This window comes from Carassius auratus, unplaced genomic scaffold (genome assembly GCF_003368295.1).
Source record: "Carassius auratus strain Wakin unplaced genomic scaffold, ASM336829v1 scaf_tig00214951, whole genome shotgun sequence".
NCBI classification, from domain to species: Eukaryota; Metazoa; Chordata; class Actinopteri; order Cypriniformes; family Cyprinidae; genus Carassius; species Carassius auratus.
In genome coordinates, this window is record NW_020527879.1 from 147,501 (window position 1) to 167,095 (window position 19,595).

The following is a 19,595-nucleotide window of genomic DNA, read 5'->3' on the forward strand; positions in this document are numbered from 1 at the left end:
GTGCAAATGAGTAGTGGTGATGATTATTTTTTCAACATTTGCAACTGCTTTTTAAGTTAAATTGCGTCATCTGTTTTAGGGTCTACTGAACAGACATTTAGAAATTAATGCAAAAAGTACTGAAATGCTGAAAAAGTATTGAACATAAAAAGCTCTTTAAAAGCTTGCATTATTTACAACACTATGGCCTGGTTTCACAGACAGGGCTTAGACTAAGCCAGTATTGGGCCATAGTTCATTTAGGACATTTAAGCAAATTTAAAAACTTGCCTTAGGAAAAATCATTTCTGGTTTGCATCTTAAGACAAAATAAGGGCACTGACATATTTCAAGATCAATCAGTACAATCAGTACAAGTTTCTTTCAGTTGAAACAGCTAAGGCTTAAATTTTAGTCTAGGACTAGCCTTAAGTTTTGTCTGTGAAACCGGGGATATAGGGGTGTCCCATCAGGTAGGCCTAACGAAAAGTTTTACACATTTGTGGTCTTCATGCTCACTTGGACCAAATACAGGAAATACCTCATGTACGTAGTCAAGTGGACAAGTGCAAAGACCACAATTGCCAGTATTTGGACAAGAGATAAAGCGCACGACGCAAGTGTGCTTAGGGCATGTCCGAATCCACTTTTGCTAGTTTAACACAGGAAAAAATGGTCACACACCAGATGCATGGTCCAAAAGGGTTGTACCTATTCTCTTAATGAGTAAAGGGTGTTTTTTTTTAGCATAACTGCAATAAACCAATTAGAGTAATTTCCCATTTCCTTTAAAAGCCAGTTGTGTTTGCGCCATGGCTGAACGGTTTTCCAGAGAGGAAAGGTTCTGCTTGCATGCTTAAACTTCATGCATGAGCATCTACAGGGCAAAATAATAATCTATTTCATTGTAATTCTTTCATTTTTAATATTTGCCATTTTTGTATGTTGCTTTGCGTCTCTGTGTATGTAATAAGCAGAGTGTACATGCATTGTTCATCCACCTTATTTACACGCTCTTAAAAAAATAAAAAAATTTAAAAAAATTTAAAAAAAAATAAAACTTTAGACCAGGTTTCAGTTGGTCAATGGCACATTTCAGTTGACTCAAAATAGCAACGTGCTAACAATGCTCCTGATCACACCTCATTTTGAGACCAGCAAGCCCACGGGTGCACAATTGGGCACAAATGCATTAGAAATTTAAACAACATGGCGCAGGACGTGAAAATGATAACTGCGTCAGGCTGAAACTAGCTAAAAAAAAACAACACTTGCATTTATGTGTTATAAAAATATGACATTTATTACAATCATTGTTATTGCAGGAAATTTTTCTAAACTTTTTTTTTTAAATGAAAAATTATTCGCAAAATAAATACACAAGTATAAAAACACTATTTGGACAGTTAATTTAAGTTAAATTGTAATTTAAATTGTCATTAAATTGTAAACCCTTAGTAATAGTATTTTTACAAGCAACCACTGGGCCAATAACAAAAACTTTGCTAATATAAACCCAAAAAGAATGTAATCTATTTTACAAATTCTACCCAATGTATTTCACAGACATATCCTCAGCATCACTCCTAATGACAACGAGCATTCCCATAATTCTGATAGTGTCTGTGTTCATGATTTCCCTCAGGCTAGCAATGATTCACAGCTCACCTTATCCTGAAAAGCCTGACAGAGCCATATAAAGGGGTGGGGACTGAAGAAAACTCTAAAAGCCTTTGAGCAAACACATCAGAGACCCCAAAATCTTAACCTTGTCTGACATGCTCCTCAGGAGCACTCAGGAATGTTTTATAAAGACTCATTTGAGCTCAAATGAGAGATTCAAACATATCTGCAACAGGGTGCCAATGAAAAGCATAATGATCCTTAAGTGTGATAGGTTTTATTTCACAGAAGAATCAAGCTAAATGTATGAACTGCTCTTAGAGCCATAACAATCAGATCATTCTTGGATCTGGAAATTTCCTGTAATTCACCAAAAAGATTGAATCGATAAATAGCAAACAAACAAACTCTAACTCTAACTCTAATAAATATATCCGCTAAATCCCTCTAGACAATTTTTCTTTTATATTTTATCAATAGACCGATAAACCTTGCAGGATATAATAGCGCTATTTATGCATTATGGTTCCTGTATAAGCTTTTCATGATAAACCCAGAGAACAATATGTCTGTATGGTAAAATCGATGCCAATTCTGTCGGTTCAAAAGGAAATGTAGTATATTCAAACTAAATAAGAGCATACATTAAAAAGGAAGAGAATCAGGCATCAAACAATCTTAACAATATGTGCTTTTTTCTCTTTTAAGCAGAGCACTTACTATGTTTTTTAGAATAAAAAGTAAGAAACAAATATGACAGATTTTCAATTCAACTTCATCTTTTGACAGCAATGTGCACAGCAGTGTACACGTTTCTCAAGGCATCACATTACAGGTCTATGATGGCTGTAATACACCTGTTGATCCCAATAACAATTCAAAAAACTGTAGTTTTTGATAAGTCTACTAATTCTGAATTTTAATGCTTGTCTTTTATCAAGGAAGCCTTATTGCATATCTTTTACAATGCAGTCTTCAAGAAGTACTGAGGGACACAGGTAGAAAGACAGATCAATGGGGCTTCACATTCTTTTGTACTACTTGTCCTTGCTAGGGGGCAATCTATGTGGCAGCCTCTGCTAATATAAGCCTTATGCATGGCATATCGGAACTGTGTTTCAGGAAACCAGGAAAAAATGATAGAATGATGGAATGATGGAAAGATAAATAGAACAACAGATAGAATGACAGAATGGTAAACAGATAGATAGACAGATGGGCTTTCCCCTTTGTCCTTCCTTTTCATTTTCCTACAGCCATTTCTTTTTTCTTACTCAGTCCTGCCACTTATAGCCTCAGGTGAAAGCTATGGTACTTCAAAGAGCCTTTTACTGGCAAAAAGAGATCAAAAGAGGTGAGGCAGGCAGTGAGAGGATAGATACAGAAGAGATGAAGAATGAAGAGAGGACAGAATGAGAAAGAGAAGGGAGAGCACTCATATGGTTTGTGATGAGGAGGGTTCGCTCTAACTAGCAGGACAGAGCGGTAATAATGGCAGAGCACATGATCACATCGGTGCGCAGAGTTTCATACTGTGAGTCTCATACATGCTCAGTGGACACAACGAATCACAGGAGACTGTTTCAATTCGTCTGATCTGAACAAACGTGGCACAGCTTACACTGAGATCACATACTGTAGCATATGCAAATGTACAGCAAAGAAGGTTGAGGGAATGAACAAAGTATAGGGGATATAGAAATGTTCTCAAATGCACACAGCTACTTTCTGATTATAAAACGTTAGCTTTCCTGTAGCTCAAACAGTAGAGCAAGGGGATAGCGAAACCAAGGTTATGAGTTTGATTCCCAGGGAAATCAAGAACTGATTAAATATAAATGTGTACCTTGAACGCAATGTAAGTTGCTTTGGATAAAAGCAGCCTTTTTGCATTACCTTGTTGATAATGCAATGTGGCTTAAAGGAAAGTAAAAAAAAAAGCTACATCAAAGCAATGATCTGTCACAAGTCCCTGAGGATCATTTTAGAGTTTGCAGCTCCAAGTACTTGGTCAATCATGTAGTTGGGCAGCAAGATGAATGTCTGCACAGGTGGTCAAACTCTCTCATGCAGAGCTGTGTACTCACATCAAAGATTACTCTAAGAACACAGCAAATAATACTGGAAACAAGACAAAGAATAGTAAAACAAGAATAATCAAGCTGAGACATGTCTAAGTAGCAAGGGTCATGCTGTCCTGCTCTTCGTCGTTTGATTAGTTTGTGCCATCATTGCAAACTACACTGTCAGAATCCATTGAGAATGTAACCAGGAAAAAGAGATTTGCTGAACCTCAAACTTTTAAACTGTGAAATTAGTTTCAAACTATGTATGTGAAATTTGTTTCCAAATTTGTAAAGGTTATTCCTCCCACGTGTAGCACAGAATCAGTGTAATCGAGAAAGAAACTGTGTCTGAATACTGGCTCTGGAAATGGTGAACTTGGTTAAATTTTTTATTATATTAATCAGAAAGGTGCTCATGAGCTTTCTGTTTGTGCTAGTGATGCTCCCTCAACATAACCTTTTGCTGCACACCACAGTTGACAATTACCCAACAGTCTAAGCAGCATTATATGGCGAAAGTGTGGATGATTACATTTGGGACAGGATCATAATATTACGGCACCAACCTTATGCTCTGGGTTTGTAGATAGTCTGGGTCAGTAGCATTCAGCATGGCCACAAAGCTCCCTACAGGGATATTCTCTCTCCTGATGACAACCAGAGGATCTGGGAAGAACAGTGGTCCTTCATTCACATCCATAACTGTAATGTAAACAGTTGCTGTAGAGCTGGAGCCATACACAATGTCAGGAACCAGAGGGTCTTCATTTTCCACTTTTATCAGCAGTGTGTGAAACATTGCACTTTCATAGTCCAGAGGCTAAGAAAGACAAAAAGGAATTATGTAAGAGCAATTAACTAACAAGCAAGTAACCATCAATCAATTGAATCTATCATAAGTATGTATCATTATTGTTTTTATTGTGTAGGGCTACTTTCCTGTAGAGTGTATCTCTTAGACACCTTCCCAGAAGTTTATAGTAATCCTGAAGACATTAAATAGCTGGTTCAGGTGTGATTTATTTGGTTTGGAGATAAACTCCACACTGGGGGTTTCTAATCATGCTCCTGGAGGGCCACTGTCCTGAATTTAGTTGCAACTCTTATTAAACACACCAGAACTAGCCAATCAAGTTCATCAGGATTACTAGAAACCTCCAGACAAGTGTGTTTGGGTAAGTTGGAGTTAAATTCTAAATTATGTTGACCTTCCAGGAGGAGGATTGGACACTTCTGCTTTACAGAAAGTGGGGATAGATTGGACATCCCTACCCTAAATGTACCACATTGCCTCTGCAGTTAAGTGAATTGCTTAGAAATCTTATATTAGTGACTAAAAATGGTCCCCTTTTTGAGCTTGATACTTTAAAGTTTTAGTAACCAAAAAAAGAACCTTGAACAAATATTAAGTCTTTTGTATAAGTGGTTAAGATCTCAATTGGTAACCTAAATTTGATAGGTTCAATCATCATAAGCGGATCTTCATGTGCCTGCACCATTACAAGACAATCACGCAATTGAACATTGTGTACCTTTACCACCGACAGCATCCCTTCATTGTTGTCCAGATTGGTCTGTATCTCAAAGTTCTGGTTGGGGTCTCCGTTGATGATGGAGTAGATAGCTCTCCAGGCTCCAGTGGCTGGGTCGTCTCTATCGTCCACCGTCAGGTTCACTACCACACCAGTTGATCCCTCATTCACTGATGCCTGGAACTACAACACAGGTTGTTTGATCTGTCAAACGTTTTCCAATGTTTCAAACCAGGAAATCATATTACAGCAACACATTAGAATTTGTGATATTGCTATCTGTAATCATCATCAATAATTCTCTTTCAAATTTCTTCAGATAATAAGACAGAATGAGCAGTGGAGGAGTTGCTTGTTGTAGACATGAATTAATTTCACTGGAAATTAATGCTTTGGCTAAATCTCTGCAATTGTGCCTCTTATGTTTACAGAGATTAACACAACCAGTGGGACAGGCGCCTATTGTTTCCAGAAAACCATGCACCACCTTGAGTAATGAAAGCAGCGCTGATCTACCTACAGCTGCATCAATTCAATTCCTTGTTCATTTGTTTCTTCTCTGTTTGAAACATGCAGACTCTCTGTCTTACATCTACCTCCCTCTTACCCTTCTTTCTGTTCCTCTGTCAAAGATAAGGCTTAAGCTAAGCTTGTATGAAAAACGCTCTTGTTCTTTTTTGTCACTGGAGGAAAGCTACTCTATTCAGAGTGCTGAAAGTCTCCACAGTCCTTGTTCAATCCAACCCAATGTCACAGGCCTGTTTGGGGAGATGAAGTGTTCCTAGAAGGGCCAGATGAGCTTTGGTCCCCATCAGCTCAGCTATCATTTCTGTTTAGTGGCTTGTGAAGTGAGCAACCCCTCAATGCATCAGGGATGTGCTCCCTTTATAAGAGCTGTGCAGTGGTTATGGCATGGGGGGCGGATGCAAAGGTCATCAGCGTCCTGCAGAGGGTATTGCTGGACCTGGGTGGCTGGATGAATTAGCGAAGTTTCGAAAGTGAAGCTAAGCGGTTTAAACCCCTGTGGGACTGAAGTACTGCCACTAAGCCCTCTCTCTAACTTAATGCTTATTCCTATTGAGTTCGGAGCCAGACTAGTGGACCATCTAATATTAACACTGAAGAAAATCCTTAATGCCATGGAGGCACATCTAAATTGGCAGTTTTTCACTTTTTAACATTAGGTTTGAAAATGTTCTGCTACCACAATCTGTTCTAAACATATCAGGCAGTAGATGCAGTGTGGGTAGTGACTTCTAGCCTCTGGATTTTTCATTTCTAAGGCTCATCTCCCAAAAATAACTTCTTCAATATAATATTCAATACTTAAATATAAAGAAAGATACTGGTCATTTTGTTACTTACCAGAGAGAGGGGGGAAAAGCACTCCTGGTGCCAGCCTTACATTTAAGCCACGCTTATTTTAAGCCCAGTTCACCAAATCTGTTTGTGTGTCAAAAGAGGTGATTGTACCTGTCTGCTGAAGGCCACATAATGATTACATCACTTACATATTACTTCAGCTCCAATGAGAGAATTGTGTCTACAGCGAGCCCTGCAGGTGTATCACTGTGAAAATCACAGCAGTGGGAGATACTCTCCTGCTATCAACCAAGATTTCATCATGTGTGGAATAAACAATTAATCAAAGGTTGCCACAAATGTTTACCGGGGGACACGAATGCGTCTGCACACCTACACGCTGTACATCTTCACATCGCTGACTGGTTGTGTTTCATTTAATCATCTGAGGCAGTGAAGCGGTCAGATTGATGTATTCAATCTTTGTTGGTTGTTGATACCCTGGCCCTGCCATATCACTGATAAGACCCCAATCCCTCACAAAGTTCACAAAGCAACCAGCAATAACAGAGAATTTATCCACCCTGAGGCTGGACCCCAAAACTGAGGGAACGGGGTGGGTTTGTGTGTTTGAGGTAAATGTCACCTAGTCAAAGCCCCCCGGGAACACAACACGTGGAAAGTGATGAGGGGAGAGAGTGTACGGCCAGAAAAAGATAAATCACTTCCTACAGAGGCACCGATGTGGTGAAACCCAGAAGCCATGAATGACTGGGATTATTTGGCTTGGCATTCATTATCAGTAATGTAGCACAGTGTGAAGGCATCATTGGAGATTTTTTTTGAGCTGTGCTACTGCTTTAGTAACAAATAGGTCAGAAAATTCACACCTGATACTTTAACTCCCTCTGTGTCTCAACATCTCTTCACGGAATCAAATCAACATTCATGACCTTTCGAGAAACTCTGTCTGATTTACACATCTCAAATTGCACATCTAAAACCGGGAATGTGAGAAAAAAGCTGCGCGCTGTTTTTACAGCTTAATGAGATTCTACAAAATAACACTTTCCACCTTCAGCCAAATTGGGAACGCTAGGCACTCCAGAAGCTTTCAGAGAGTGAGAGTCATGTGAAGAGTTTCTCCTGATGTGAACATGGAAGATAATACCTTTTAATGCCACTGGTAATGCTTTCACTTCAGAGCCTCTCAGAATGGCAAACTGAAATGTTCTACAGTCTGACGGCCCTTCATTAGGAGTCAGAGACCCCTACAGTATTGATTATTTTGTCAGAACCTACAGCAACACAATATAAAAACATAAAAAGGGCCATCTAGATTTTTAGTGCTGATTGCAAGGGAAGGTCTGAAGAATAAAAGCATAGTTCACCCCAAAATGAAAATTCTGTAATCATTTAATAACCCTAAGGTCATTGTAAAAATGTACTCTCTTTGGTGAAACACAATCTAAGATGTCTCAAAAAATGTCTCAAAAACACTATTATTTGCAGTCTGAAACATTTTGGAAATGAGCTATGCGTAACATCAAACTTGCATAGCTAGTAGCTTGGTTTTAGGTCAAATGTAAATTATTTAAAAATAAATTATTAATAATTAAATAATTATGTTAATGTCAATACATTTCACTGTAAAACATTGTGAACCAGAATAAATATATGTGGACTAATGAACTGTGTAGACATTTAACTAAGAATATTGCACTAGCAGAGAGGTTTCATTCCTGCTTATAGAGATTTTCCTTTCTTCAGAGTTTAGATCAACCAAACACACCTGAACCTGTTAATCAACGTCTTTGGGATCACTTGAAAATTGCAGACAGGTGTACGAGAGTAGTGATGGAACTAAACACTAAACCAAATTCGAAACCTATATTTTTAATTGCAACAATTGGCCATAAATCAAGTGTAGCGTTCTCTGGCAGGTGACGTCACTCAAGTTGGATCCACATCTACCTATAGAGATAAGATGCCTATTACAGCATCCTTATATAAGGTCCTTCACTATTATCAACAGCTGTCACGCAGCTCAGTAGTTAATTACTCTCCTCCATCCCCAGTTCTTCCTCTCATCCAGTCAAGATTCAGCCTTTTGATTCCCCTTTAATTTCTAAATATGTACATTAAATTATTGAACATTATTGATATCCGCAATAAATGTTGTTTCTGTTCTGTTTACACGAGTTATCATTGCTCTCCCTGCTGTTACCAATGCTAGACTGCCTGGTTGTGCAGGGATTTCTTGCCCAGAACAGAACAATACCATGTATACATGTAGTATGAAACTAAAATTAGCATAAGTCTTGGGTAATAACATTCAAACGAATGCTGCAAAATCAGAACAAGTAAGCTTAAAGACCTGACTGAGCAACATAATTGACAAGCTCATCATTTGAAATGAAGACTGATAAACTATTGTTTTCTGCTTCTCTGATTCTGCTGAGCAGTGTTTGACTCCGGAGCATTTTTACAAATGCTAATTTGAGCAGAAAGTTCAATCTATAAAGTTATGAGAGTTATATATGTAACTGAAAGTCTCAAACAATAAGAAGCTCAACACAAATTGAGTATAAGTGCTTTCAGAAAAAACAACCATTCAGTGCACCAGATAATGAAAACAATGAGACAAATGAAAGCAAACACCCACACATCACTTCACCAGCTTTGATTTGGCCTCAACAACAGAACTATAAACATGCTTATATCTGCTAATTGAAAATTATAGTTAATAAATATTTCATTCTCTCACTCTCTGATTAGTGAAAATTAAATGTGTTGCACTAGAAAGTGTGGCTGTTACTTCTACTCTATATTCAAGAATGTCTGAATGATACATAATATCACATCTCACCTATAGGTCACTAGAATAATGGGTTTCACCATGTTAAAACAATTATAATTCAACCCGTCTATAAACAGTATATATTAGCAGGACAATCTACACTCTCTTACTAAACTGTCTCAAGCTTACACTGAGTGGCAAATGAAGACATGATCAAATCATCATCCCTCGCCTGAATGTCTGTTCTTGATGGATATGAAAATGACATATAGATGGCAATATAACTGCAGCTCATGATGAATAAAATCACAAATGCATAAACATCCCAAACAACTAACAAGCTGGCAAAGTGACCCGGTGCATTGAGAGACGAATATGTTGTTTTGTAAACAATTTAAAAAGCAGAGATAGAAATTAAGAGATTCCAAAGTAAATATTTGCATAATATGAAATATGCAAAACAACTATAATGTGCTCTGGTGGTTTCATTATACAAATGCAAAGACTGCTCAGTCCTGTCAAACACACTGATGAGAAATATTAATTTATATTAATGCATGATAAATATGCTGATATGCAAATGTAAAGACTGCAGATTTGATAAAGGATTACACAGTTAGATGCTGGTTTCCTTCTCTTGGCATGTCATATTAACATATTCTGAGTAAATTAATCTTATTAATGTATAGAAAAATAATGTATAGTGGTGCTTGGACCTCAGAATTATCATATATATATATATATATATATATATATATATATATATATATATATATATATATATATATATATATGATATATGTCCTCGGAGGAATCAGCGTCGCCCTGGCAATCAGCGTAAAACACCTGCACGTCCTCATCGCCGGCTGATCGGTCACAGCTGCTCCCTATCAGCCTGCCCACTCTTAAGCAGCACACGCTGCACTCAAACAACGGTCTCAAATGCAACGCTGGTCTAATCCCTCTCTCATTTCTCCGCAGAAAGCAGCGAGTGACCGACAGCCCACCCACTTTGGAGCATGTCAGGACACCAACTTTCACTTTGGTTGGCACTGAAGAGCACGGAGAATGCACGGGAAGCACCAGCCACCAGGAAGCGGCTCACCTCACTTCACCAGGCATCCTGCACTAATATATATATATATATATATATATGTATGTATGTGTCAAGGACAAAGAAATGTTAATTTGTTAATGGAACTTGCCAAACCAAAAGTCATTTTCAGAAATGACTTCAGTCCAATTAGTTTGAGACTCAATATTCTCCAGAGGAGCTGTAAGACAGTGAGAAGAGATGAGCCAGAAACAGTATAAAATCCAGAAAATAAGAATCCATGACCATCAATAATTGCTGGTGTAGCTCTGGGAATTGACCATGGATGGTTCTTGAAATGGGGTGCAGGGGCAGTAGGAAATGGGACATGTCCATTATCCATGAATGTCATGGATAATATGAAGGCTAAAACTGATTTTTCTGCTGTTAACCAAACCATTTTCACCTCACACCAAGGGGTAAACTCAAGACATAACTTTGAAAAGTTGCTAAGACTAATAATGAAGAAGGAATGTTTGCAGAAGTAAAAAGGTAATTAAAAAAATAATAATAATATAAAAAATTGATCAGGAGTAAAAAGGTTTTGATCCATAAACATATTGAGTGAGCTGTGGCTCTGTTTGCAGACAATGGACAAAGTCTCAAAGCAAAGTAGTGAGGAGATATAGGGAACATCCCTTCCTTAATTTCCACTTTCCAAGGTCAAGAACCATCATAGTCAAAATGATTACAGCTCAATTACAGCATATGGTCTAATAGTTCCCATGGCTCTGTTATAACACCAAGTAAGATTATTATCTACTACTACACATAGGCAGCTCCATTCACAAATAATTCAGATTTATTCTAATAATAAATGGAGATTTCCCACAAATCATCCACCATCTTAGATGGATTTTTTTCCTCCACTGAACTTTTTGCAATGCAGTATGGGATTGCCTTCTTTTAAAGGACACATGCAATTCTGCTTTAAACCTTGGCCAAAACAAGATTAGTCTGAAGGCAGCATAATTATGTTGACTTTGGGAGCCTACATTGGCAGCACACTAGATTTTAGAACAGATCCAATCACACAGAGTACTAGATATCCTTTTCTACATTTAAAATCACCCCAAGCATGTCTGTGAGCTGTGAGTGAGACCTTGTAAATGCAAAGTCAATTGTACAAATAAGAATAGCCGTCAATTCAGAGTCGCCCCCCAAAAGTGTGCCCGATTTTTGTTATTATCGTGTTGCGGACTTGTAGCCATCATTGTTGATGTCATTAGCATTTTGACGGAGGCAGCAGCGTGCTGTCACTGCAGGGGAGAAAGGCAGCTCAGATAAGCTGTCACTTTCCTTAAACGACAGGCGTGATAAGCCAGATCAGTGGCTGCTGCAGCACTTGGAATGGGTTCAACTGAAATAGATGCCAGTTATCACAAGGTGCCAGGGTGGGCAGGCATGTACTGTACATACCTACACAGCCTCTGGCCTCTCCCTCCACGGCTCTAAGAAACAGGGAGTATGAGTCGGAGGGACCAGGGAAGACAGATATAATAGAGGGAGGATGGAGAGGTCTGCTATTATCCTAATAAAACTCCAGCTGCGGGATACTGTTACATGACCCCATACATTGACCACAGCCTAGAATTATCTCTGGGCAGACAATAATTCTCTTGTCACACACTTCAGACATTTATTCTAAAAGACGAATGCTCAGCGGTGGCCCAGATGCTAAATAGATGAAATTAACTGTGGAAAACCTGAAAACCTTAGTGCAGCTCTGGTGGCTTGTGAGTGTTTTAAAAGAAGTGCAGATCTTACGTTCATTGATCTTCCTGGATCATCTGAGGATATAATTTCAAAGGGGTAGTTTAAATTCCAATTGATTTTCACTGTGATGAGAAATTTGTAACATAAAGATCCAGATTTTAAATAAAAGATCTCTGGGAAGATGTGTCGTTGATGCAAATAAATAATACAGCTTTATTGTGTAGGCCTTGGATCCTTGGACTTTTTGGTTTTACAATAGAGTGAACTAAAGTAGGGTCTCAAACTGGAGCAGAGATGGAAACAGTTTTCTATAAGCGATCCCCCTTTTTTAAAAAAAAAATATTAAATTCATGCATTTAGCAGACGCTTTTATCCAAAGCGACTTACAGTGCATTCAAGCTATCAACTTTTACATATCATGTGTTCCCGGGGAATCGAACCCCCAACCTTGCGCTCGCTTGCTTGCACTTTTTTTTGCTACAACACTACTGAAAGTAAATGCACCCATTCAACTAGACCAGCTAATGAGAATAAATGACCGGATTGGGTCCACCTAGAAATGATAAACTGTGGCGATGATCATACATTTGAAGTCTGTGTGAGGAAGATTGCGCTATGATTGTACATGCCTGCCTGTGATTATGTTCAAATTGAAACATCTTATTAAGAATAATTGAGGAAACGTGAGAAGGTGGTGTGTTTTTCTACTCTTCTGTCCTCTTGAAATTACATTTTAAAAAATCAAATTTAGAGTTTTGAGTTTTTTTGCACTCTTTTGCAAACTTAGTAGGAGATTACGAAGTACATTATCTCACTTATGGGTTTTATCACTGAATGATAAATGGTGAAGCAGTATGTGCTGCATAAAAAAGCCAAATGTATTAAATATAAAATGCTGAATTTCAGGAATGTGTGAGGCGGAAGTGCATTTGTTTAGTCTTTGAAGAAAAAGGAACAATATAGGGATAGTTCACCCCCCGAAAAATGAGAATTTAATTTTCACCCTCACATTATTCCAAACCTGACTTATTTTCTTCAACAGAATATAAAATAACCAAAACCACTGTTGGTAACCAAACAGTGATGATGCCTATTGACTTCCACTGTATGGGAAGAACAAAGTTGTCTAATACCAGCTAACCAGCATTTTTCAAAAGGACTGATATTTCAAATGTTTCACTTTCAAAGGTGTTTTTCATGTATATTTACTGAGGTCTGTCAGATACAGCAGTCTAAGAGGAAGAGGAGGAGAAATTCTGCTGATCCACTTCCACAGCTCTCTAGTCCCGTAGGGTGGACTGGTGTCAAAATGGAGGCATGCACTCAAAAAGCACCTGTGAGGAGACAGTGGACTTCCCTACTGCAGAATTTCACAGCACAGTCAAGACTGTTTTCAAGCGTGTGCAAAGAGGAGATGCTGCAGTCGACTCAGACTCTGTCAGACTGGTAAATGGAGAAAACTTATCGTGGATAGTGCTCGTTTAAAACACACTGAACACAAACACACTTGTCATTAAGGAGCAGGGTAAAGTGACATGAGAACAGATTCAGATACTCTTACAAATGTTCACATAAATGTCACTATCTAAAGTAGTAGCTCTATTAAAGCTGTTTAATATATTGTTTTAACGTAAATAAGCATTTTATCAGTGCTGGTGAACATTATCTAATTTAAAATCAATTTTCTCTATGCAGATCCAATTAATTTGCAGAAAATCAGATGTTTACTTTATGAAAATAGGTCCAGGATGTAATGTTATATAATTTTAGAATGTTATAGACATTTAATTTATCAATCTGGTTATTGGCTTTCATTTAAACAACTTATAGAAGAGTTGTATTTAATAACAGACAATTTCTGATCTAACCACTCATTACTAAAATTAAAAAAATAAAATAAGTCCCACTAGTTAATGATGGTTAATTGAGTTCATTCAGTACGAAGAGTACATTATTTTTACAGAAAATGCTTAATTACTTTAAGGTAATAATTTTATATGCAAATTATTTTCATAGTGAACATATATTGGATTATTTCAATATACTGCAGCAACTGCCAAAGACACTAATAGGTAACCCAAATGAGTGGCCCGATCAACCTGTCCGAAAGCCCCTCTTCCAGGCACATCAGCGCATTTTGGGAATGGGTCAAGTCATGTCTCTGGCAATCTGACAACAGCCTAGGGCACTTCCTCTAAAAAAAACCCATACAACTCAAAATAGGTGTCTCTGCATCAGCCTGGCATAGTTGTTTTCCCTCTGCTGGCTAGCAAAGTGCAAGTGTGGCATTTTCGGACAAATTCATCACAGGTGGGCTGAAATGGACACGCAGTTTAAGTTTGCACATACCATAAATGCAGTTTTCTTGCCCTCTGGGTTTTATACTGCTGAATGGCAGCGGTTGCCTCTGTTTGCGACTGTTTAGCAGAAGACTAATGGGAATTTTATAGCCTATAGCTATAATATATAGTAAAAAAAAGTCCAGCAATACCTATGATTACAACAATACACAAACAAACAATATACTCCGTCCATGGACAGACAATCATTGCCAGGGCAGGGCCTGAGAATCATAACACAATCATTTCAGACTGCAAACAGGAGGTCGCGGCAGATAAGTGATCGAAAAGGACCCAGTCCATCAGCTTTTTGTTTGAGTATTTGTGAATCACAGCTGTCACTGCAGCGCACCTGTGATTAGAGTGATTGATGCATGGGTCTTTTTCTCGCAAGGTCAGTGTATCTGAGTGAAAACCTGAGGCCCTGGTCGAGCAGGGAGGGCTTCTGTGTGTAGACGTGTGATTTGAGTGATTGACAATTGGAAATGATTGGTGAAGGCCTTCTGGACTGAGAAGTTTGAGTGTTTGTTTTCATGGTAAATGACTGCAGGTGTTAAGCTGCTTTTATGGAGCAGATCACACATAGTCAATAAATAACATTACAAAGAAAGTAAGAGGGAAAAAAGGTTCCTCCTACCAGTGAGTGTGTAAACTCAGGTGCGTGGTCGTTCCGGTCTGTGATGGTGATGGTGGCTGTTGCAGTTCCTGTCAGACCCACCTCACTTCCTGCCATGTCCTTTGCCACAATCTCTAGCTCGTACTGTGTGGTTGGAAGAGTCTGTGGACACATAAGAACACGGTTGGGAACAGACAGTAGAGCTTCAGGACAGAGGGAGTACAGTCGTGATAAGAGCTTAAGTGGCTTAATTGAAGAACAAGTAATTGTTCCACGACTGCTTTACTGCTGGTTAGACACTGTCAATATGCACTGAAAAGCACCACATACTGTTAATGAGTGCCTACGTTGTAAATTAACTGGTAAAATGGAGTAATTAAGATCTAATCAACCAATCATTTTATTGAAGTCATGGTGTCAACTCAAAAGAGTTCATCTCATCTGGCAGTTCGTCACTGGCAATTCAAACACTCAAGTCAATCGGTACAAAAAGTACATTATTGCTCATGATTGACCTGTGATCTATAAGACCGAATTATCCTTTTGTTTATTTACATTTCTTCCTGTGTAAGGCCTTCTCCAGAGGACGGTTCTGAAACAATGATAAAGGCTTCATGAGAGCGCACTGACGCTCCCTGACAGGTGCTAATCTAAATAAATGTCAAGTTGCAGTTACTTTTCAAAGGTCAATTAATGCCTTTAAATGCCTTTCCTTCAAGGCCATGTGTTTAACCAGAATGTCAAGATGTGAGAGAAAAAGCAAGAAAGAGTGAGAGAGAGAGAGAAGGGGAGAAAAAGCACCCCCACCCCCACCTACAGTAACAGACTTATTAGAATTAAAACTAGACTTCTTTTTTATTTTTGAAAAAACTACCTTGAATACTTTATAGAGTTGGATGCTTAAACTTGTTCAAGATCCAGACCTTTTAAAATTTAAATATAATATTAATGTTAAAAAAACAAACTATCAAGCAAAGTATATATCAGTTGTGAGCAGAATATTTCTATTGTGTCATTTCCAGTCAAGCAGTAATTATTCAAAACATTATTTAATTGTGCATATTCTGGATACATAAAATACGTCATAAATATGCAAGTATCCTTTACAAGACAAATTCTAATGTTTACATATTTTAAATGTAAGTTGAACCACAGATTGATCAACTGATTGTTTGATTTGCACCAAATGAAATAAATTACAGTGTGTGAAAAGAAAAGTTTAAGAAAGTTGTCTGGTGAAAGAGATATGTAAGACACTAATGCATTTTGTTTACTTATACAGTATTATATGCAGTAGTTTTCTTTAGAGATCGTGAAAGACAGTGGAAATTCCTGAAACTGAATTTTAAGAGAAAGGTTATTTCACAGATATTTCAGGAGAAGAAAAAAAAAAATGGGCACAAACGTTTTATATATCGACTTTTATTTTATATATCGAATGGGCACAAAAGTTTTATATATTTTTTATATCGACTGTTTTTTCTGATACAGAGGGAAGTTCAGAGTGGTTGAAAAAGCTTCATATCCTTCAAACACCACCTACTCATCATATGGGAAAAAACCTTCTCCAGACCAAAAGCCCAATAATAATAAATCCAAGACAACAAGCATTTGTTAAAATAAGTCAACCCTACTGGAAAGTCATGATGGCACATTACACAGGGAGGTGCTGTTAATGCTAACATTTATTTCCTTTATTGAAATCCCACTCAGTGCAGTGTTAAGTACCACATGCTTAATAAAACTCATCCATCTGTTTCACATAAAGCCCAGGAGGCCTGTGCTGCAGTCATTTACCCATGGTGCATTGCCTTTCTGTATAAATTATGCTCGCTATCTCAGGATTCAAATGATGGCTCAGAAGTATGTCATTTCAACAAAGCTGCAATTAATAAAGGAGAAAAAAAATTACAATATATTGCAGATTTTTTAAAAGAAAATGAATGAATACGAAGAGAAAAAAGGATTAGTAAAAATATGTGCTTTGGGAGTGGGGTATCTTTTAAATTGAAATAAAAGAGGTATATACTTATTTTTTCCCCATTTTAACTACGGCATGACATTAAAAGAATCCAAATGATCCAATGAAAGTGGAAAACTCCTCTCAGAGCAGGGTTATAGTTAACTAAAAATAGAACCAAAACTAAAATCATTATATCCATATAAACATAAACTAATATAAAATAAAATATTAAACTTTTAAAAAAACATATATTTTAACATTTACTTATGTTAGCTTTTTTTTATGTAAACAAAAACAACATGAAATAATAATACATAAAACCTGTATATTCATTAATAAATTAAATAAAATACTAAATAATTACAAAAACAAATACCAGAAAAAAAACTCTAAAATTGAAATGAAAATGGAAATAAAAATAATAATAAAAAAAAAAATTCCCCATACTTTTAGAATGACATTAGATGGTAGATCATAACAGCATTTTTCAGTTAAAAGCAATGTTCATACATAAGCTGCCAAAAATCTGAACTAACCAAATTTAGACATTACATGTGAGTGTGTCTATTTTAGTGCTCCAACATGTGAAAACGCATGAAACTTCGCGCCATGTTGTTGATGTAATTCAACACTTCCAACACTGTGTAAAATAAGACAAGCTAAGAAATACACATGAAGGTTACTTATGTGCATTGTTTAATACCACTAACGTTCAAGCTTTACACCTCATCAGACATATCAAGGTGAAATAATTAGTTTTTTAAAACCTCCATGAAGCACAGTGCTTCCTGTGACTGAGATCGGCAGGGATGGCTGTCACTGACGAACGACTCAGAACTTATTTACTGCTGATAAACAGATGGTACTTCACAGACCTGTGAGATGAAAAAAAGAAGAGAAACCCATCTGGATAAGAGGGAGGTGAGCGCAGATTAAATCTTGGTGCCGTCAAAGGCTCGCAGGAAGCTCTCGTGTAGCGCGACAACATCTTAATGAGTCTCCCATCTCTCGCGTTCACCCGCTCAAATATATCATGCCGACGCACCTGTGACCTCCTCATGTGCTTTTGAAGGTCAGAAAAATACAAAACCCATGAAAAACAATCTGGAAGAGTGTTGAAACATCCCAGGTCTGCCTTTGAATGTGAAACGAGACACAATACATTAACTTCACATTGCATAATCATTGTTATTGTGCCCCAGTTATGTCAGTCATTTCACAAACTGGATCCAATGCGTATGTCTTTTGAGTTTCTGTCTACTATAGATCCGCTTTATGTCAGCCGTCCAATAACAGTCATTGTAAATCAGACTAAATGCAATCAAAAGCACCTTGTGTAATAGATCAAGGCTTTTTCCATGGCCAAAGTGTGTAAGGACTTAAGAAATATAGGCTTTAGAAGATGGAGATATATGCATAGCAAGGCGGAATGAGCTCTGACCCACTGAACGAGATACCGCCTCGTCTGCTTCAATAGATGTGATGTCATAATTATGCTTCTGTAGCCCCTTTTTGTCCTCTCAAGAGCTTTGAAAGAAACTGTCTGCCTTTCCCAACCTCTCAGCCTATCCACAGCTCTACCTTTCATCCCCCAAGAACATAATGAACATACAAAAGCCACAGAAGAAGCAGCTGAACTGATGAATAAAGCTATAACCCGTTTGTCTTGTGTAGGGAATCTCTCAATCATTTTGCTGGCCACGTCTTCGTCTTCCTTGGAGTATTTCACTTATATTCCAGCTGGCTTTCTAATTTTTCACAAGGGTTGTTTCACATAGCTTTAACTAAGTTAGAGTAAGTTGTAGATATGATTATGCCTCCTGTACATTTCACAGGCACTTTTTAATAATAATATCTGGCTGGTTATATGGGTTTGTGTTTCCACGTAATCCCTGGAATGTTATCCTAATTTCCTTTTTTTCCATATTTCTTATTACTTTTCTTTATGTCACTGTCATCCATATCTTGAAAACTCTTTTCTCTTACGCTAAGTGTCCATTTTGCTTTTGTTGTGCTCAATGATTTCAGTACAGCACAAATTATGGTATAAAATAATAGTAAATCAACTCATCCAGTCTATATTAACACCATGGCCCTTCATTATTTTGCCTTTTACATGTAAAAGCTATTTCAGGATATTTTTAGATCTCATTAAAAATTTTATGTTGTCTTAAATTGGAATATTAATATACATTTTTTAATGTCTGTAAAATATAATTTTACATTTAGGAGCATAGAAATATAAAAGCCACTTTTACCCTTATATATATAATAAGGTTGTGAGTTGCTATCTCACCAAAAAAAAAAAAAAAAAAAAAAAAAACTCAGAATTGCAATATATAAACTCACAATTCAGAATTGCAAGATTAATCTGAGCAAAAATTGCGAGATCTTGCAAATCTGATTTTTGTTTCCACCACGGAATAAAAAAATACAAATGGTGAAATTTTTCTTGCAATTGAAAGTCTATATCAACCAATTGTGACATTTTTCCTGAATTGTGAGTTTATTAATCGTGAGTTAAGATTTATAAACTTGCAACTGAGTTATAAAACTCTCTCAGTTC

General features: G+C 37.3%; 1 protein-coding gene across 1 annotated transcript in view; it reads right to left on the reverse strand.

Moving 5' to 3' along the window:
- LOC113093301 (cadherin-13-like) overlaps positions 1-19,595 on the reverse strand; it is a 283,704-nt gene that overhangs the window by 33,744 nt on the left and 230,365 nt on the right. The window contains exons 9-11 of the mRNA XM_026259099.1: positions 15,088-15,228; positions 5,201-5,383; positions 4,235-4,488 (exon numbers count right to left, since the gene is read on the reverse strand). Of these exons, the coding sequence (XP_026114884.1) occupies positions 4,235-4,488; positions 5,201-5,383; positions 15,088-15,228 (578 nt within the window). The remainder of the gene's footprint in view (positions 1-4,234; positions 4,489-5,200; positions 5,384-15,087; positions 15,229-19,595) is intronic.